Source organism: Mus pahari, chromosome 14 (genome assembly GCF_900095145.1).
Source record: "Mus pahari chromosome 14, PAHARI_EIJ_v1.1, whole genome shotgun sequence".
Taxonomy (NCBI): Eukaryota; Metazoa; Chordata; class Mammalia; order Rodentia; family Muridae; genus Mus; species Mus pahari.
In genome coordinates, this window is record NC_034603.1 from 51903474 (window position 1) to 51925740 (window position 22267).

The window sequence follows — 22267 nt, forward strand, 5'->3', positions numbered from 1 at the left end:
TGTGTGTGTGTATGTGTGTGTGTGTGTGTGTGTATGTGTGTGTGTGTGTGTGTGTTTGCAGCCTGCAGGAGTCAGTTTTTCCACTGTGTGGATTCTGAGAATTGAACTTTGGTAATTAGGCTTGGCAGCAGGTACCTTAACCTGTTGAGCCAGCATGTGGAAGTTTCATGTGGCTGCTTCATTTAACTGGGACAAGAGTTGAGTAGTTTAGACATTCCCCCTTCACTTTCCCTGTCTCATTTATTTCCAGGCTGGCCTCTATTGGCATTTTTGTTCCAGTCTTGATTAAGTGGGCCATTATATTTATTCTACAGGATATGTCCAAAGCCTTGGTCAGAATTCTTACTACTTTCTTTTGGTCTGTTTGTATATTTCTCTATAGAAGAAAAGAAATTAGGTCACCTTTTATCATATTGAAATAGTCTCTGCAATAGATGCTTTCTTTCTTTTTCTTTTTTTTTTTAAGATTTATTTATTTATTATATTTAAGTACACTGTAGCTGTCTTCAGACACTCCAGAAGAGGGCGCCAGATCTCGTTTCAGATGGTTGTGAGCCACCATGTGGTTGCCGGAATTTGAACTCAGGACCTTCGGAAGAGCAGCGGGTACTCTTACCTGCTGAGCCATCTCACCAGCCCAATAGATGCTTTCTGATACTGTACCAGAAATTCTTCTTTCAGCTCAGAGCTTTCTTTTTCTTTTTTTCTTTTTCTTTTTTTCGAGACAGGGTTTCTCTGTGTAGCCCTGGCTGTCCTGGAACTCACTTTGTAGACCAGGCTGGCCTCGAACTTAGAAATCCGCCTGCCTCTGCCTCCCAAGTGCTGGGATTAAAGGCATGTGCCACCACCGCCGGCTCAGAGCTTTCTTTGTGGCATCTAGTCTGTACTCTATCGTTGGCTCTTAGATCTTCCTGTCTGTAATAGTCTTAGCCTACACATCCAACACCGTTTCTCATAATATAAATACCATAAAACAGCAACATATCTATGTTGTTTCTACTATATCCCCTGAACAATAAGCATATATAAGTTCATATATTCCCTTTCTATCGGCAGATTTGCCTCTCTCACTGTCTGTGAGACCTCTATTTTAGCAACACAGCTACTATTTTTCTTTTTGGTTTGTTTGCTTTGTTCTTCCTTTTCTCCAGTTGGTTATAAATTTACCACACTCAACAGATACCACCGTGCTGGGCCTGACACTACAGTAAAGACCAAATAGAGTCTGTGTCCTCATGGTACTATAATCCAGAAGAAGAAAGACAAGCAATTACTATTCTATGAAGTGAGCAAGTATGATTGCATTGGGCTTAGAGAAGGGCTTTAAAGAAGCATGCAGCTGTGTCAGCCAACTCCAGTCTGTTGCTTTTTTTTTTTTTTTTTTAATTGGGCGGGTAGGGAATCTTGTCAAATTTACTAATTAAGTTTGTTTTGTTACATGGAACTTATATATAAATTGATAAGATAAGGTGTTAGGGTATAGAAAATAAGTGCCGCCCTGGTTCTAGCTAGTCAGCAATAAATGAATAGAATGATGAAAATCAAAAGTGGGTCTGTCTCTACTCTTACGGCAAATTGTTTGTGATTTGCCAGTGCTCTTATGGTAATATCAATCAAAACTTCTGTTTCCTGACTTCTTGGAAACTCTCCTATCTGGTGTTTGTGAAAATGAGCAGACTTACGTCTGCACCCTCAATCTGTCCTTGGAATTATCTGTCCTTCTGCTAAGACTCAAAAAGAATGAAACAATTCTTTCAAATGATTGAGAAACGCCAAAATATTTGTTGCTGTAACAATATTTTCTGTTCTACCCCTAGAAATATGGTGGTGGCACTGAAGGAGCTATCTATTCGGGGTGACTTTCGAACTACAGTGGAATACCTCATCAAACTGCTGGAGACAGAAAGCTTCCAGCTGAACAGAATTGACACTGGCTGGCTGGATAGACTCATCGCAGAGAAAGTGCAGGTGTGTGCTTCTCCTCTTGTTTACATGGCCTTTGGGGACTGGCTTTTCGAGGTTTCTATGATCACCAGGGCTTGTCATCAGATGAGATTTGATTCTACTGTAAATGGCTCCTTATTACCTGGAAAAATCTAGGATTCAGATTTGTTTTAGCATTTTATAAGTTCTTGTTTCAGGCTGGGGATGTAGCTTATTTTGCTAGAATGCTCGTCTATCATTCACAAGTCAAAAGAGAGTTCTTGTGTCTATACTACACAGTCTTTTTGGAAGAGGGGCAAGCACATGTGGAGGTCAGAGAACAATTTGTGGGACTCAGTTTTCCCCCTACAGTATAGATTTCAGGGATTGAACTCGGCCTAGGGTCAAGTGCCTTTATCCTTTTGAGCTATCCTGCTGGCACCACTATCTTTTATAAATTTGGTTAAATTACTAGATTCCTCTAAGTCTAAAGGCCAACATTTTGACTATATATAACACTCCGTTTTCTTTTTTTAAAAAGCATTTTATTGCATTTTATTTATTTATTTTGTTATGAAGTACATGCAATGGTGCATGTGGATGTTAAAGGACAACTTCTAGGGGTCAGTTCTCTCCATCACTACTCTGTGGATTCTGGGAATCAAACTCAGGTCGTCAGACTGGCGGCAGGTGTTTCTACTCTTTAATACAGGGTTTCTCTGTGTAGCCCTGATTGTCCTGGAACACACATTGCAAACCAGGCTGGCCTTGAACTCCTGCTTCTGCTTCCCAAGTGCAGGGTTTAAAGATGTGCACCACCGCTGCCTGGTTCCATTTTGTTTTCTTAATAAATTATCACATGTTAAATCTTTGTACTTTAGATCCTTTTTATTTCCTCATAAAAGTCTGTTTTTGAGCTAGTCTGATTTGCTCAATGAAAATTTTACAGTGAGTAGAAGAAAAATTATTTTTAAAATTTTCTTTGAATTATAAAGGTAAATAGACAGATTTTTTTGGTTTGTTATTTTTTGTTTCTTTTTAAATATTTATGTTTATCATAAAAAAACCTTGCAATTAAAAATTACCTCATAAAAAAACATTAAAAAAATTACATCATGTGACAATTAACAAGACCCAAAGTTTATACATCTTAATGAACTATACAGTTAAAATAGCTATTCTAGAACTGTAGAATTTCACATTGTGAGTTTTATTAACAATATATTTATGGATTTGTCCACTACCAATAATGAAAGAAAGAAAGAAAAGAAAGGAAGGAAGGAAGAAAGAAAGGAGACATATGAGAGAGAACTAGAAAATTGGCTTTATGTCCTCTTGAATAACTTGTCCATTATCTACACCCAGTCCTTTCCTCTTGCTTCATAAGGTCTCATGGGAGCTGGACAGATGACTTGTCCTCCAAGAGCTCTTACTGTTCTTCCTGAGAACCTGAGTTCAGTTCTCAGTATCTACACGGTGACTCATAGTCACGTGTAACTCCTGGGAACCTGATGCTGAACCTCTGACCTCCAGGGGTACCAGGCACATGCATGGGGCACTTACACACATTCAGGCAAATAAAATAATGAAATAAAAGTGGCTTCAACCTCACTGTGTAGTCAAGGATGACCTTTTTACTCCTGATTTTTCTTGCCTCCCCCTCCCAAGTGCTAGGATTACAGGTGTATACCACCATGCTTGGCTCAGAAAAATTACTATGGAAATAAGGATGTTTCTTCATAATGACCCTGACCTTGATTTTACTAGAGTGGTTGTGGTGTCATATGACCATGCTTTTGATGTGTCCTCTGTTCTTTGTAGGCAGAGCGACCTGACACCATGTTAGGAGTTGTGTGTGGGGCTCTCCATGTAGCAGATGTGAGCCTGAGGAACAGCATCTCTAACTTCCTTCACTCCTTAGAGAGGTAAGTTACCTTCTTGCCTCCGAGCTAGCCAATCAGTGCTTGAGTACAGGACTATAACTCAAAGGCCCATTTGTTTTTCTGCAGCTTCCAGGCACTTTATGAGTTTGTTATTCCTGAACTGGTGGCAAAGGAAAGAGGGGCTGGCTGGGAATAGTTTATGCCAGAGTTGACTAGATCACTTTTCCTTTTTTTGTAAATGTGTATGTGTTTGTTATGTAAATGTTCATGTGGGTATGTGCACGTAGACCTGCATGTATAAACATGTGGTCGGAAGCCAAAGATTGATATTAGATATCTTGATTGTAATTTATATTTAAATTGGGGGGTGGGGAGGTTGGCTGGTTTTGGTTTGTTCGTTTGTGTTCCTGTTTTCCTTTTTGATTTTTTTAGACAGGGTCTCATTATGTCACCTGCCTATATTAACTCATTGTATAGACTGTGAGACACTAGCCCCTGACTCCACCTGTCTCTGCCCCATGAGTGCTGGGATTAAAGGCATGTACCAACCATACATCTGGCCTCACTTTATTTTTAGAGACACAGTTTCTCACTGAGCCTGGAGCTCAGCTAGGTGTGCAAGCCAGTAAACTCCCAGGATATGCTTGTCCACTCCCTAGCCTCCTCCATGGTCATCACCACAGTGCTGGAGTTAGACATATGCCACTGTGCCTGTTTTTCTATAGATGCTGGAAATCTGAACCCAGACCCTTGTGCCTTTACAGCGGGGATCTCAGCTCCGAGATTAATCTTGTTTTTCAAACTCTAAAATCCAGCTGCACCAAACACGCTTTCCTGAGCAAAGCCCCTCAAAGCATGGTGATAAACCCAGCATTTCTCCCTATCACCAAGCCCTAAATATCTTTGGAATTAACTATACTACATTTCAGGAAGAAATAATTGAGGCTGATATTCAGAATGACCTTGAAAGTCTTTCAAGTGTAGGGTCAGACATGTATGAAGCTGAACTAATTTTGTATGTTGATTCCAGAGGCTAATCTCTGCCCAAGTCCCTAGGGGAACAGTCCAAAGGGCTAATCCTATCCACACATTTTAACCACAGGCACTTTATTTCCTTCTGTGTTGTTAGACTTATATCGGCCCCCTTTCAGAGTATCAGAAAGGAAGAAAAGAAGCAAATTTTTGAAAATTGAACTGAGGTTTCAAGCCCTGTGATAAACATCTCACTATGTTACTTTCATGTATTAAAGCCTTCAGCAGCTTGCATTTCCTTTCTGACTCAAATCTAAACCCCCAGGTATGACTTTCAACTTCCTGCACACCTTGGTCCCCTCACCAGTCCATTCTTTTTCATTTCCAGTCCTCAACATGCATCTCTAACCTAGTTAACTGGATTCCCTATGCATATAAAAATGCATTAACACATCCTTTAGTGTTCTTTTTGTTTGTTGTGTTCTGTTGTTTTGAAGCAGTCTCCTTATGTTGGCATTGAATTCCTACGTAGCCCAGGATGGTTCTAACCCACAGTCCATCTGCCTCAGACTCTAGAGTGCTAGCATTACAGATGTATCAACCCATTGAACCTAATGTTCTTTAAAAAGAATAAAACAAAACAAACTTTATGTGTGTTTATAAATGCCACATGTGTGTGGATGTATGCAAAGGCCAGAAGATGCTGCTGGGTCTCCTGTGCTAGAGTTCAAAGCCAGTCGTGAGCCACTCCACGTGAGTTCTAGACACTGTACTCAGGTCCTCAGGACGAGCAGCAAGCACTCACTCGAAGGCACTAGGCCATCTCCACAGTTCTAACATTCCATTTTTAATTCATCTTGTAAACTTGGGTTTTGAAATTAGTATTTGGGGAGGACATATTTTGAGACAGTTTCTTGTTGACCTGGCTGGCCTCAAACTCACCGTGCAGCTGAGGCTGCCCTTAACTCACAATCCTGCCTGTACCGCCCAAGTGCTTGGATTATAGGCACATGCCACGACACATGGCATAATTTGGTTTGAATTTTTTGTCTTTTCAGGCAGGTCTTACTGTGTAGTCCTTGTTGTCCTGGGACTCACTATTGAGACCAGGCTTGCCTCCAGCTCACAGAGCTCTACCTGCTTCTGCCTCCAGAACATTGGGACTGATGGTGTACACCACCACTCCCTGCCTCATAATTTGTTTTTCTTAATGTGTGACCAGTACAGATGATGTGCGGGGTTTCTCTGTGTAGCTCTGGCTGTCCTGGAGCTCACTTTGTAGACCAGGCTGGCCTCGAACTCAGAAATCAGCCTGCCTCTGCCTCCCGAGTGCTGGAATTAAAGGCGTGGGCCACCACGCCCTGCTGATGTGCATACTCTTTACCCACCTCTACTGGCTACCAGTAACTCAACTATCCTCTTTTTAGTACTCCTTGTTTTATTAATTTTTCAAAGTCTGACTTAAATTGTTTGTTTGTGACAGGATCTTGGCCTTAAACTGATGTTCTACTGTGGCAGCTGTAGTAGCAGCTGCTGCTTCTTCTTCCTCCTCTTCTTCCTTTTCCTCTTCCCTTCTCCTCTTCCTTCTTCTTCTTTACATTTTTTTTATTGATTCTTTGTGAATTTCACCTCATGTACCCCAATCACAGTCATTTCTCAGTCCTTCCATACCTGCCCTTCACCCTCTCCCCCAAAAGAAAATAAAAAACAAAGAATAATTTTATAAAAATCTCAATGTGGAAGCTGTGATATGCCACAGTACCTCTGCCCACATAGCTTTACTTGCAAATGTTCATTGCAGTGAGTCACTGGTCTGGTTAAAGGCCTCTGGATTCTGCTACACTATCAATACTGGATCCTCACCTGACTCCTTGGATATCCTGCAGTTATCCCGAGTCATTGAGATCCTGCAGCTTTGGTTCAGCAGGACTGCCCCCTTGACAAGCTTCAACAGCTCAGTGATGGGGCAGATGTTGGGGCAGGCCAACTCAAAGTCCTGGATCTAGGCCTGCGTGCTAGCTGAGTTAGTCAGCCTGCCAGGTCTACTGAACCCATAACACCAGAGCCAGCTCTATTTCAGCTTAAGTGTTAGGACTATATGTGTTAATGAGCCACCAAGCCTAGCAAGTTCATCTTAAAGAACAATAAATAGATTCACATGTTCTATATTTCAAAAAAAATGCATAGTGGAAAAGCATCTACTAATTTGTTTCTTGATATCCAGTGTCCTTCCCTGTACCCAATCCACATTACAGGTTTCTTTAAGCATATGCATGTGATGTTTATTTCTTACCTTCTGTTTTTATCTCATTAATAATAATAATAATAATGACAACAACAATAATAGTTTTTTTTTTCCTTTTGGTTTGGTTTTTCAAGACAGGGTTTCTCTGTATAACAGAGCCCTGTGTCACTTTGAAGATCAGGCTGCCCTTGAACTGCATAGAGACCTGCTTCTGCCTCCCCAGTGCTCAGATTAAAGGTGCGTGTCACCATGCTCAGCTTCCTCCTGCTTTTTTCTAAACCTAATTTTATTCTTTTGTTTTGTTTTGTTTTGTTTTTCGAGACAGTGTTTCTCTGTATAGCCCTGGCTGTCTTGGAACTCACTTTGTAGACCAGGCTGGCCTCGAACTCAGAAATCCGCCTGCCTCTGCCTCCCAAATTTTATTCTTTTTTAAGATTTAGAATTTAGGGCTGATGAGATGGCTCAGTGGAAAAGAGCACTGACTGCTCTTCTGAAGGTCCTGAGTTCAAGTCCCAGCAACCACATGGTAGCTCACAACCATCTGTACAGCTACAGTGTACTCATACATAACATAAATAAATAAAAAAGATTTTTAAAAGATTTAGAATTTAATAATTAAATTAAGTTTTAATTTAAAAAAATTAAACCTTAATTAAAATATATTATCATTACCCCCTCCTCTTTCCTCTATCTAGCTTCTCCCATGTTTTCTCTTCCAACCCCTTCCATACCCTCTCAGATTCATGTTCTCTTTCTTTGGTTCTTGTGCATGTATGTGCATAAATACAGCCTGCCACGCCCATTAGTTAACTGCTCCTCACTTGGCTTGTTTTCCCTTAATAGTATCTTTTAATGTTTCTTATCACTATGTGAAAAGCTTCTTTCTTTTTAATGACTATAATAGTTTGTATGTGTTTGAGAAGATGCTCAGCATGACTGATCATCAGGGAAATGCAATTCAGGACATTAATGAATTATCACCTCACTCTCATGCCTGCTATCAAGAACCACAAAATAAGTTTTGGCAAGGATATGGAGAAATTGGGATCCCTGTACACTGTTGGTGGGAATGTAAAACAATGCAGCCCCTATGGTAGACAGAATTAAAATTGCTCAGAAAATTCAGAATCAAACTCCAGCTATAGTAGTTCTGGATATACCAAAAGAAGTGAAAGCTGTCAGAGAGATGCCTACATTTTCATGGCAGTGCTGTTCATAGTGACTGCACAGTAGGAAAAGCCTGCACATCCATGATGAATAGGATAAACAAATAGTGATGGGTGTATACCCATCACAGGATATTATCAAACCTTAAAGAGGAAGGACATTCTAACACATGCTAAAACACAGAGGAACTCTGAGGTTTGGACTAAGTGAAATAATCCAATCACACACACAAAAAAAGAAAAACTGTATGATTTTAGTATCAAGAGGTATTATGAATAGTCAAAATTCATAGAACTAGAACATGCCAGGTTCTAGGAAGACACATAAATGCAGTCACTGTTTAATAGAGTGCTACCCTTTGCTAATAAAAACATTCTAAATAGTTGAACAGTGATGTGACTTAAGACTATATACTACTATACACATAAAATGATTAAGTTGCTGTGTCCTTGTATGGCTTCCAGTGGCTTGGACCTGAGTGGGCCTTGAGGGAATAAAGACAAACACAGACAGATACAAGGTTAGTGAAATATCTGGAGTCAGGTGAACTGGGCTCTTAATGATGAAATCGCAGCCTCCTGGAAGCTCAGTGTATTTATTATATACAGTTGAACAGAAAGGTGGGTTTATTGCATACAGTTGAACAAGGTGGCAGGATTATTACACATGGATAAACAGGGAAGCAGGATTTGTGGGATGCAGCTGGACCAAGGAGAGATACAGGCTTAGGTAATCTTGGTAGGCACAGTATCTATTGGGAACAGTCTTCAGGCTGTAAACGTGTGAGGAAAGAAAGCTCTGGTGGAAGTTCTGCACACACTGTCAACATTTGCACCAGGACTGAGAGAGAATGCTTTGCCATTTCTCTGCGCTTCACCCTTGGAAGGCTTTGCCATTTCCCCATGAGTCTGAGGCCTGAGGTCCTTGGCAAGTCTGTGTTTGTGTCAACAGCACACACTCAGTCAGAACTGCACACACTCGAGCGTCCTTCATTCCACACAGTAAGTTGTATGCTTTGTGTATCTTACCACGATTAAATGTAGAAATGAAATTTCAGTATTTTTTACATAATTTATATGATCAATCCTTTACAGACAATCATCTAGGTATTTTCTCTTACTATTTTAGGAAATATCACAATCAATAATCTTTGAGATTTCTTTATAACCTATTAGAACTTTATAGAAATAAGTATGTCATATATTGTCATTCTTTCAGGGGTCAAGTCCTTCCTGCTCACACACTTCTGAACACAGTAGATGTTGAACTTATCTATGAAGGAATCAAATATGTACTTAAGGTATGCAATCCCCACCAAAGTGACACCTTAGTTTCTATCTTCTCTTTGTTTTTTAAAAAGACTAGTTTTCTGAGGTTGAGAGACAGAAAAGTTCACTTTTGTTTACGGATTGGAATATTACAGCCATTGGTGACAGTCTCAGGAATCAGTATTTAGTGATTCTATGAAAAATCTATCCAGTTATCTCTCACCATGACATACTTCCAAAAGTATGCAGAGGCAGAGAACAGCCGGAACAGAGAAAAGCAGCCGAGGCAGGGAACAGCCGGAACAGAGAAAAGCAGCCAACACTCCCTGGTTGCCTGCAGTAGGACGGGTGCAAGCAGCACTAGCATCACCACTCTTGCTGACAGCGTCCTAACTCTGTCCTGTAAATACTCCAGCTGCATCTGAGGGAAAGGCTGTGCTGGGAAGGGAGCACGACTTGGCTTTCTGGCTCTTGTTTACTGCAGGTGACTCGGCAGTCTCCCAACTCCTACGTGGTGATAATGAATGGCTCATGTGTGGAAGTGGATGTGCATCGGCTGAGTGATGGTGGCCTGCTCTTGTCTTATGACGGCAGCAGTTACACCACATACATGAAGGAAGAGGTGGACAGGTGAGTGATGAGGCCGGGTTGTTTGCTGTTGGATTAACTCTTCCTCTCACTATTCATTAGTTCCTGGGATTTTTCCAGGTGGGTTTTGTTTGTTTGTTTGTTTGGCATGCTCATGTTCAATTAAGAACAACAAAAGCGTTTTATATACTTAAAATTTAAGAGTGCAAAAGTGTTTGCAATTTTAAACATGTCTCAAGTTGGGTATTGTGTTCTGTGCCTAGATTTTCAACTACTCAGGCTGAAGTGGGAGGTTGAGGGAAGGACTCACTGGAGCCTAGGAGTTTATACACACATATGAAGCCCAGCCAGCATATACAGCTTAGTGAGATTCTCGCTCTTAAGGAAAGGAAACATGTTTCTCTTCCACTCCAAAGTGGTGAACAATGAAAAATATTTTCCCCCTGAAATCAATGATCACAGTTGATAGTTTCTTGTATATTTATTAGAATTTATAGAATGCATATAAGAATTACATAAAGGTGCATGCTATTTTTCCTTTACATATATCCACAAATAAATATTTGTTAAATACTATTTGTGCTTTTTCTTTTTAAAATCATTACTTGTTTTATGTGTGCCTGATCATATGTACATGCACTGTGTGTGGGGGGGGGGGAGCGAACAGAGATCAAAAGTAGTTGAATCTCCTGGAACTGCGGCAGCCTCTATGTGGTTGCTGGGAATTTAACTCCCGTCCTTGGCAAGAGCAGCAAGTGTTCTTTCCCACTGAGCCGTCTCCCCACCCACGCACCTGCAGTCTCATAGCTCGGGTCTTGCTGTGTGGAGGTGATCTTGAACGTCTCTCTCGTCTTGCTTCCATCACCTGAGTGCTGAGGTTATATCACTCACCACGCCTGAGTTACACAGTGCTGGGAGTGAATCCAGAGCTTCATTCATGCTAGATAAGCACTGTTCCAACTGAAGTACTTTCTCAGCTCCCTTCCTGTATATCTCTCATTTCCTTCCTCCCCTCCCTCCCCCCTCCCTCCCTCTTCCCCCCTTCTTTTTATCACACCAATCATACTGCTATGAGAATTGAATAAACCACTTGAAGTGCTTAAAACCTTGCCTACAATATAGTTATTGTTCCATGAGTGTTAGCTATAGCTAGGCTTGGTATTTCATGCCTGTAACTCTAAGCATTTAGGAGGCTGAAGAGGACTGAGGCCAGACTGGACTACATAGTGAGGTCCTTTCATAGAGAGAGAGAAATAGGAGGAAGAGAAGGAGGGAGGGGGTATTAGTTATTATATTATCATTATCTTTGTATTTTATATAAATATCTATTGTTTTTAATGGTTATAGTACATTCCATGATATGAATAAATCATAAATTATTGATTCCAACTTTTAACTGAAGATTGATAATAAAACTGTAAATAAGGGCCAGCAAGAGAGCTAGATAAATAAGGCCCTTTCTGCCAAGCCTGACCCGAGTTTGTTCCTTGAGAACCCACATGGTGGAAGAACAGTACCCGCTCCTGCAAGTTGTCCTTGACCTCCATAACTGCACGTGCCCACACATGGTACAATCACATGTAAACTAAATAAAATTAACGTGTAATTTAAAAATTATTAACAAAGATACAATGAATGTCTTTTTATATGTCTGCATTGTATATATGATAGTATTTTCTGTGTGGTTCTTGTTTTGTTGTTTTTAAGAATGACATTTTTCTCTCATTTTTCTATAACCTGAGTGCTTTACTGGATTGCCTGCTCTACTTATCTTCTAGATACCGAATCACAATTGGCAATAAAACCTGTGTGTTTGAGAAGGAAAATGACCCATCTGTAATGCGCTCACCGTCTGCTGGGAAGTTAATCCAGTATATTGTGGAAGATGGTGGACATGTGTTTGCTGGCCAGTGCTATGCAGAGATTGAGGTCAGGGTAGGGAGTAGGCTGTTGGGTCATGGGAGGGAATGTAGGTTGATGTGGGTAGACTAGGATTGAAAATAACAAAGAGCGATCATCAGTTCATTTCATGTGGATTGTCACCTAAAGATTTTAAAAACAATAAAAAATCACCATTTTCCTTTGATAGTAAAGACATTTTTGCTTTAAAAATATAGTAGCAGTAGAACTAAGTGACAGGTGTTATGCTAATGGTTGGCTACACAGAGAAAGTATGATAGGTAGAGTGGGAGCAGAGCAGGTGAGTAATGAAGTCTAAGAACAGAGAGACAGTGCCGGGTAAGGAAAGACATCCCATAAGAAGAGATGTTTGCCTGAAGACAGAAAGCTAGAGCAGGTGAGGACACACAGGATACAGTGTTTAACCTAACCCAAGGCACCGAAGCAGGGTAGTGTGCTGTGTTAGAACTGACTAGGATAGATAAAGTTTGATGTGATCACAGGTAAAGGTGCTTCCAATGGAAGGAAATCGAAGTCTTCAAGGAGCTGGACAAAATGATATGATGAGATTTAGGCTCTAGGGTGATAGTTTGGGGGACTGTATCAGAGGTAAATGCCATGGAGGGACTTCTCATCGTAAATTTTCAAAAGAACTCTAGACCTGAAGTGGGCCTAGCGCAAAGACACTGCAAGAGATGTTTCTGATTTAGAAGGTGTACTTACTGGGCTGGTGGTAGGTGAAAGAAAAGTGTGAAAAATGCTGCTATCATGAGAACTGATAGTCCATCACTTCTAATATAAATATGGAGAGACAGACAGACAGACAGATTCACAAACAGCAGCAAATGTGTTTAAAAGTTAGAAAAGTGCGCTGGGCGGTGGTGGCGCACGCCATTAATCCCAGCACTTGGGAGGCAGAGGCAGGCGGATTTCTGAGTTCGAGGCCAGCCTGGTCTACAGAGAGAGTTCCAGGACAGCCAGGGCTACACAGAGAAACCCTGTCCTCGGAAAAAAAAAAAAAAAAAAAGTTAGAAAAGTGCTAGGCACATGGTAGGCAGGAGGGTCAGGAGTTCAGGGTCATCCTCAGCTTCAGAGTGAGCTTTGGACGAAACGATCCGTGAAAACAGACAACAATTCAGGAAAAACAATCCAGGAATCAGGATCTGTTATTAGCCCTTAGATTTACTTCTGAGAAATTTACCAATTGCCTGGAGATTTTGATAGATTACTATTCTGGGGTGTTAAATTAAGTGTTTTCCAATTGAGAAGATAGGAGAAACCTGACCTTTACACTGTTCATGTCCATAAAGGGAAATCAGGCTCTAACTTACATCTCATTACAGGTAATGAAGATGGTGATGACTTTAACGGCTGTAGAATCTGGCTGCATCCATTATGTCAAGCGACCTGGAGCAGCACTTGACCCTGGCTGTGTGATAGCCAAAATGCAACTGGACAATCCCAGTAAAGTTCAACAGGTGAGGAGGAAGGCGCTGAAAACCGCTGCGCTCTGAGGGTGAAAAACACATAGCTTGGAGGTGCTTGGTTTGCTGGTTCCTTGTCCTCTCCCATCCTTTCCCTCCTTCCGTCCTATTTTGCATGTGTGTGAGAGTGTGTGTATGTGCTATCTGCGTGTATGTGTGTCAGAAGAGGGCATTGGGTGTCCTGCTTTATCATGCTCTACCCTATTCCCTGGAGACCGGGTTTTCTTATTGAACCTGGAGCTTGGCTGGCAGCCAGCAATTCCCAGCAGTCCTGTTTCTTACCCCTCTGCCCCACACTGCTTTGTGTGGCTACACTCAGCTTTTTTCTGAGGGTCCTGGGGTGGTTCTAATGCTTGTACAGTAAGTGCTTTTATCCACTAAGCCATCTCCCCAGGCCCCGTTCTTCCCTTGTTTCCATCTCGAATTCCTGTTCTTCCTGCCTTTTATCTCCCAGGGTTTTGGGATTACAAGTGTGTGCCACCATGGTTAGCTTCATGTCAGTGTGCCACCATGGTTAGCTTCATGTTAGCATTTTCTTAATCATTTTTTGTTCCTCCCAATTTTATGCCTTATATTTGTGCCTACAGTATTGTGGGACTGAGCTTGCATTAGCCAATATAAACCTGAGATTCTGTCTTTTTCTCAGTGTTTCTTCCACTGACTTTCTCCAAATAGGTGTGTGTCAGGAAGGGATGTCTCAGTTTTGATGGTGACTGAATTGCAGTGGTTTTTGTGCCCAGAGTAGAAGGTAATGACCGATGATACCTTGTGACCACAGGCTGAGCTTCACACAGGCAGTCTACCACAGATCCAGAGCACAGCTCTTCGAGGCGAGAAGCTCCATCGAGTTTTCCACTATGTCCTGGATAACCTGGTCAATGTGATGAATGGATACTGCCTTCCAGACCCTTTCTTCAGCAGCAGGGTATGAACCGCTCCCTTGGGGAGGGGATATACAAATGTGTTCATTTTCCAGAGGAGTTTACAGTCTCAGGAGGATTTTTTTTTTTTCCTTTAAGATTGATTTTCCCACTCTTTCTGATGCTGGGGATTGAACCTAGGGCCTTAAACAAACATGCTATGTGATCACTGCACCACTGAGCTATGCCCTCAGCTCTTGAAGATTTTTTTTTTTAGGAGGAAAAAGTTATATGAGCTGTAATCTCCCCACGTTTCTTTGTTGGCTTTGAAGTTTTTTGTTTGTTTGTTTGATTTTTTTGTTTTTTTGTTTTTCGAGACAGGGTTTCTCTGTGTAACCCTTGGCTGTCCTAAAACTCACTTTGTAGACCAGGCTGGCCTCAAACTCAGAAATCCGCCTGCCTCTCCCTCCCGATGAAGTTTGTTTTTTGAGACAAGGTTTCTCTAAGTAGCCCTGGCTATCTTGAAACTCACTATTATGCAGCCCAGGCAATCCTTGAACTCACTGAGATCTGACTACCTTGGCCTCTGCCTCCCAAGGGCCAGGATTAAAGGCATGCACCACCATGCCTGGCTGGACTTGACATTTTAAATCCTTGTTTCTTAATTTTGTCATTTGCTTGGGATTATTCCTTTTTGAACTACAGACTGGGGTAGTATTTGATGTTTAGGCTGCAGTTTTATGTTAAGCACCAGGGGGCTAGAAAGATGGTTCAGGGTTACAGCACTTGTTCCTCTGAAGAGGATAGATTCCCAGCATGCACATGGTGGTTCAACATCATCTGGAACTCTCAGGCACTCATGTGGTACACATTCACGTAAAATATGTAAATCTAAAGGAAGCACCAGCAGGAGATTCAGGGATCTGATTTATTTGTGGAATTGTATTGTGTTTACATCCCATTTGATTATTTTTTCTGCACAGGTAAAGGACTGGGTAGAACGATTGATGAAGACTCTGAGAGACCCCTCCTTGCCTCTGCTAGAGCTGCAAGATATCATGACCAGTGTCTCTGGCCGGATCCCCCTCAACGTGGAGAAGTCTATTAAGAAGGAAATGGCTCAGTATGCTAGCAACATCACATCAGTCCTTTGTCAGTTTCCCAGCCAGCAGGTATTTATGGGGCAACACTGTCATCATTTTCCCCTCGCGGCCACTGGAGTTCATGCTCTAGGAGGCCTCTCTGTTTGGCTACTCCTTATTGTCTGTGATTTTACCACCAAAAGCATTGAATCCTTCATAAACCTGCCTCCGTATATGAGTCACTATATGTGACCTATAAAATATCTCACACTGTGTGAGGAAGGCACTGTGACTATGTATTCCATATCACTGTGCTTTCAGGGAGAGCCCCTAATTAGACATGTTTCTGTGAGATTGACAGCCAGGATATTGGTAATGTGTTTGCCTGACACTTCCCGACTACCTCGACAGCATCCTTGCCCTTTGCCTGTAATGCATGGTGACATGGGGAGTAAAGGTGGGCAAGAAAGGGACCAGGAGTGAGGTGTGGGTTTTGACCTTAGACAGCTTCTTGTCCATCTCACTCTCTGGCTAAATTTAGTTCCATGATGTAGTCCTTAGTCTATCTGGGAAAGAGTGAAAAAAGTTTAGAAATTGCTTGCTTCTTTAGCAAGTGTCTAAACTTGTACTAACATAGTAGTACTGACACATGTCAGACACGGGGTTTGTCATGTTGTAACCAAGGAGCTTCTTTGGTAGTAGTGCTGATGCAGAGGTATGTGCACTGGGTCCCGGTAACAGGAGGAGCTTCATTTTTCTTATTTCTTTTGCCTTAGATTGCCAACATCCTAGATAGTCATGCGGCTACACTGAACCGGAAATCTGAGCGGGAAGTCTTCTTCATGAACACCCAGAGCATTGTCCAGCTGGTGCAGAGGTAGTCACATGGCTCTCCAGATGCCCATGCGTTCTTTGTTTTCAATTGGGCATAAAGATTTGCTTCCATCTGACCTTCAGAGAGAAGAGAGCACTTTATTTCTCAGAAAGTCTGTTACATCTCGTTACTACTTAGGTCTGAGACTGAAGCCGGTCATTATTCCTGTTTCTATGATATCTGTCAGTTACCATGGCCCCCAAAGTCTTTTGTTTTCTTTTCATTTGTTATTTTGAAGCAAGAGCTTAGTTTTTCTCCTAGTGTAGACTCCATCATGGTATTTATTCTCTCTATTTTATGGATCCAGCTGTCTAGAACATTTTCAACTTTAAGATACTTAAAACTTTTTAAAAGTCCCTTAGGCATTTCAAGTATGACTATAACTTCTGCTCAGCAGTGGGAGCTAAGTCAGGCTGTCGTTAGATCTGGGTATGGAGTCCAGGGAGGTGTGATGGTGGGGCGCTATTTCTACTTTCCTTTCCCTCTGTACTGAAGTTAGTTTTCACTTTAAAATTTAAATTAATAATTTTCAACCTGGAAATATAAGCTATAGGTATACCCTGTATTCAGTGGGAAAACAGTTCAGGGGACCATCTAGAGAATAAGTGTGGCCTCTGGGTTCCTTTAATGGTGTTGCTCTGTCATGACTCACAGGTACCGAAGTGGCATCCGTGGCCACATGAAGGCTGTGGTGATGGATCTGCTCCGGCAGTACCTGCGAGTAGAGACACAGTTTCAGAATGGTAAGTTCATCCCGAGGGCTGTCTAAGGACAGTCATAGTTCTGATTAAAATCCCATGTAAGAGCCAAGGCAGTTCATGCCGTTACAACATTTCACATGAACAGGCTTTTCCTTCTTTCACTCATTCCTTTAAAAACTAAGCTTCCATACTTCACCAGCATGAAAAAGAGTACTAACAACAGTGGAGAGACTGGAACTTCAGTGTGCTTCTGAGGAAGGCTTGAGATAATTGCTCTCGGAGAGATTAGCATTCTCTGTTGATATCTCTTGACTGTGTGTAGTGAAAGTTGAGTCATGACCAATCTGGAATTGAAATTCCCTGTCTGAAGAGCTTGCCTCTCAGCAGCTAATCCAAGACTTGAACCACAGGCATATGAGGAGAGCTCAAAATCTCCACTGCTTTTTAGTCTGTCATTTAGGTAGAATTTATCCCTGGCTTTCTCTGAAGAGCATCACTAAATGATGGATACTCTTTAAGAGTGAAACACCTTGGCTACGATTTTAAAGCTACAGACTGCCATTTATGACATCCTACCACAAGATGGCAGTGTAAAACCAGAACATTGAAATAGCACCTAGCATCTCTTCTGTTCTGTTCACTTTTGTAAGACTGTTCACTTTTGTAAGAGCACCCAACTACTCTTCCAAAGGTGCAGAGTTCAAATCCCAGGAACCACATGGTGGCTCACAACTATCCTTAACGAGATCTGACTCCTTCTTCTGGAGTGTCTGAAGATAGCTACAGTGTACTTACATATAATAAATAAATATTTTAAAAAAAGATGTTTCCACCCTTCATGAGCAGTTAAATTCCACAAGTAGATATTAACAGGCTTTTTAAAAAGCCAGGTTGATGAATTTAGGGACAGCCAATGATGTTATTTATCATGTACTAGAAGAATAAGAAAGAATGAACAGGTTCATCACCTCAAGAAGTTGGAGGGAAATTGGATAAAATTCAGTGTAGAATGACATGATATTTTTCCTGTTGATATGTCCCCAACTTCTCCTATGCTGGGGATAAAAGTCACTAAACTATATCCTTAGCAGACCCACAGCCACTTCATGAGATATATCATACGTAGTGGCAAAATGTTCAAAACATCAACTTTAGGACAAGGGCTCTGGTGTCACTGTGTTCGCTCAGCACCACGCTGGGAGTTCTTGCTATTGCAGAAAGTTAAGAAAAGGATTTAAGAAATTCTAGAGCAAGATGGCTTTCCTCTGAAATCCTAAGACTTGGGAGATTCAAGGCTAGCCTTGGCTACTTGAGACTCTGTCTTAAAAAAATAAAATGGCTTGAGGACTCGTGTGTGCTTAGGCGTCTACTCAGAAGGCTCAAAGAACCCCCCCAGATTTATTACTAAATTATTTAAAACCAAACAAAATTTCTAAATACAAACATCAAACCTGTAGGGCTTAGTGGTGAGTGCCTTTATTTGGGAGGCAGAGGCAGACTTTGACTCAAAAAGAAAAAAAAAATCGAATATATAAAATTCACTTGCAACTGGGGTGCACCTCCAGACTAGAGCACTTGGCTGTCATGCATGAGGCCCTGGGTTCAGTCTTCAGCACTTCAGGAAAGGTTTTATTTTTTTCAAACTTATTTACTTACTTATTTTGAGACAGGGTTTCATTCTGTAGCTCTGCTGCCTGCCGCTTGCTATGTAGACCAGCCTGGCCTTGAATTCATAGAAGATCCTTCTGCCTCTGCCTCCCAAGTGTTGGGACTCAAGGCATGTGCTACCAGATCCCACCAGAAAAGACTTCTTTACAGTAATTGTTTAGGAAAACAGTCTTGAAAAATACATCACTTAAAATCTCAGTTAAAATCCATGAAATATAAAGGCACAAATACAACAAAAATGTTCAGTTCTCTTCTAGAGGAGCTCCTAATGAATGACTTTCTAGGTCAACCTCAACAGCAGACACTGTTACAAAGATATTGGCTCTCCCTGAATTCACTTGTCAATTGTTGACATTCCAATAAGTACCTTCAGGGATCTTTGTGAAATTTATCAAGCTAACTCTAAAATTTAAGCAAAATTCTGGCAATAGCTAAGATATTTCTAAAGTAGGTGAGGTTGTAATCCCAGTACTCAGAAGATAGCGGCAGGAGGATTGCTGTTCATTCAAGATCAGGCTGGACGCCACACAGCAAGCTGAAGGGCTCTCTAGTGAGACCCTGTTTTACATAGTAACAAAATGTGCTTCTAAAGAAATAGAAGGCAAAAATATTTGCCAGATAAGATACCAAGGATTACTATGAAGCCATATTAGTTAAACAGCTGTAACATTTGTGCAAGGACAGGGTTATAGACAAAACACAACTACCAGAAGCAGATCCATACACTTGCAATTCATTGCATGATATAGCAGGCATTGTGATCATGAGGAAAAGGGTAAGCATCAGTAGCAATACCAAGACAATGAGCTTATCATTCGGAACTCATTTCAGATGCTCAAAATCAATTTCAAGTCAAGTCAAGACTTAAATGTTTATCATAAAGGCAAAAGTATGAAATTTTAGGATATCCTTAAAACCTCAGGATAGGAGGATTTCATTGAACTACAAACAGGAAGCACATCGTATAAAGGAAACAACTGATGACTTCTGTCTGTTCTGGAATTTCTGTTTATTCCATGTACTGTTGGGAGGCAGAGGCAAGTGGATTTTTGAGTTCAAGGCCTGCCTGGTCTACAGAGTAAGTTCCAGGACAGCCAGGGCTACACAGAGAAACCCTATTTTATTATATATATAATATATAATATGTGTGTGTGTGTATGTGTGCGCGTGCGCACGCGTGTGTATGTATGTGTGTATAATTATATATATAAAATTTATGAGGTTTTATTCCTGGGCTAGAGAAATGGCTTATAAAAGAATAAGTGTTTAAAAAGAAGAATAAAACATAGAGAGTTGGCCCAGTGGTTAAGCATACTGACTCCTCTTCAAGAGGAGCTAGGTTCAATTCCTTTACTCAATGGCAGCTCACAATCATTTGTAGCTCCAGTTTCCCAAGATCTTATGCCCTCTTTTGGCCTCTGATGGCATTGCATGCATGTGGTGTACAGACACATGGCAGTCAAAACACCGATATGCATAAGATAATTTAAGAAAAGATTTATTTTATTTTATAAGGAAAATAATGTGTGTTTGAATGTATGTATATGCACGTATACATGCCTCATGTCTAAGGAGGTCAGAAGGGGGCATCCCATTCCCCCTGGAATTGTAGTTAACAAATGGTTGTGACCTGCCATTTGGGTGCTGGGAATCAAATCCAGCCCATCTAGAAGAGCCGCCAGTGAGCTTAACCATTGGGCCATCTTCCCTCCTCTTTTCTCTGCCACAATTAATAGTTATTTTAAAGTGACTACTTGTTATTTTTGTTTTGTTTTGTTTTGTTTTTGTTACTGTGTCCCCTCACCTCAGAAAAATATGTTCTTTGTATCCCTCCCCCTTAATAATTACTGTTGCCCCAGTGTTTTTCTTTTCTCATTGCAAAGCCTAGTTTCAGTGGGAGGAAATACAGGACAACAGTCCTTTTTTTCTTTTTTTCCCAGTAGTGCAGGAGATTGAACATGCTAGGTGACTGCTCTACCATTCAGCTACGTCTCTAGCCTAAAGGCAGCCCATTTTTAAACATTTTCCATCTTATCAAAATTGAATCTTTTATTAGACTGGCTGTTTTCTAACTAGTATATTTTAGTGTTTTTCCAAACATACTAGTTTCATTTTGAAAAATACTGTTTATGTTAATTTCTGATATGTAAAACAGATAAGTTAGGGTTGGCCTGGTCAAATGTTATTCTAGGAAAATGCAGTGATGTATTTTAAATGTTACTGTTTTAGTTTGTAGTTTAACGTAGAATCTAAGTGGAATGATAATCCTTTAATATTTTCGTGATTTCATAAAATTCTGAACCACAAAAATGCAAGCACTAGTTTTTCCTTTCTTGGAAATTTAATCTACAGTCAAGCTATTTTGAACAGACCCATGTTTCCCTTACATCTACCACAGATGTGCTGTGGAATGCCGGAGGTTTGTCTCTTGCCCAGCAGTAACCTGCCCCTGGTGCTTTACAGAAGGCCAGCAGGCACCAGGCTGTACTGCCTGCAGCCTTTTGCACATCGCAAGGCTCCAAGTCACGTATGCCATGGTTTGGATTTGGAGTTCCTGGGCCTTGCTTGCTTTTTCCTGGAGATACAGTAGAAATATTGATTTCCAATATAGCAGACACACTTATGAATACTGATAAGTATGATTTCTTAGCTTAAACAGTGCTTAGCAGTTAGGGTGGAATGCTCTCAGTGCGTCAGTGTGAAACCAGATGCTCAAGCTGACGTAGACCTCAAAGGTCGTCACAATTCATGCTTTCAACATTTATGTGTGAACGCATTATATGTGTGTGGCCTACATGTATGTGTGTTCCTGTGTGTGGGTGTGTGTATCTGTACAGATGTGAGAACAACTGCTGGTCAGAAATGCCATTCACTTGTTTTGTTCCAAGGTCTCTCACCAATCAGATTAAGTGGGCCGGCCAGAGAGTTCCAGAGATCCTGGTGTGTCCACCTCTCCAGCTCTGGGATTAGAAACATGCACCACCATGCTGGGCATTCTTCTGTGGGTCCTAGAGGTTATACTCAGGAGGCAAGCACTGTACCTACTGAGCCCTTGACACTGACTCTTTAAGCAGCAGAACCCTTCTTTTTGAAGGAAATTATTCCAGGAGAACAAACAAGATCATGAAGAGAAAAAAATGGGGTTGGAGTCCCACCTTTATTTTAAAAGCACATCCCACTCCCTTTTAACTTTTTAAATAAAGTCAAGACCCAGAGAGGTCAAGTGACTGGCATAGTGAATGGAGAGTAGAGTTTGACCTTGAACCCAAGGTTATACTTGGGTCCTAATGACCCCTGGTCTAAAGCCCTCCAAACAAAGGTGTTTCTTCTCACTGTTTATCAACTCTGGACATGCATTAAGAAATAGCCAGTTAATAAGGATGAGGCTTCATATGTACATGGTGAGGACCAGTTTTCTTTACCACTTGTAGGCCACTACGACAAATGTGTATTCGCCCTTCGGGAAGAGAACAAAAGTGACATGAACACCGTACTGAACTACATCTTCTCCCACGCTCAGGTCACCAAAAAGAATCTCCTGGTGACAATGCTTATTGTGAGTATCCAGTTTGTTTCTCAAACTTGTACAACAGATTAATGTTCTGCAAAGTGTGTGTGTGTGTGTGTGTGTGTGTGTGTGTGTGTGTGTGTGT

The 22267-nt window shown here is 41.2% G+C and overlaps 1 protein-coding gene across 9 annotated transcripts in view; it reads left to right on the forward strand.

Annotated features, from left to right (window-relative positions):
- Positions 1 to 22267, forward strand: part of Acaca (acetyl-CoA carboxylase alpha) — a 271090-nt gene that overhangs the window by 118184 nt on the left and 130639 nt on the right. For all 9 annotated transcript variants that reach the window (XM_021211498.1, XM_029546021.1, XM_029546020.1 and 6 more), the window contains 11 exons: positions 1818 to 1968; positions 3745 to 3848; positions 9409 to 9490; positions 9943 to 10088; positions 11825 to 11975; positions 13289 to 13423; positions 14208 to 14354; positions 15273 to 15461; positions 16148 to 16248; positions 16900 to 16988; positions 22046 to 22170. In XM_021211498.1, coding sequence (XP_021067157.1) covers positions 1818 to 1968; positions 3745 to 3848; positions 9409 to 9490; positions 9943 to 10088; positions 11825 to 11975; positions 13289 to 13423; positions 14208 to 14354; positions 15273 to 15461; positions 16148 to 16248; positions 16900 to 16988; positions 22046 to 22170 — 1420 coding nt within the window. The remainder of the gene's footprint in view (positions 1 to 1817; positions 1969 to 3744; positions 3849 to 9408; positions 9491 to 9942; positions 10089 to 11824; positions 11976 to 13288; positions 13424 to 14207; positions 14355 to 15272; positions 15462 to 16147; positions 16249 to 16899; positions 16989 to 22045; positions 22171 to 22267) is intronic.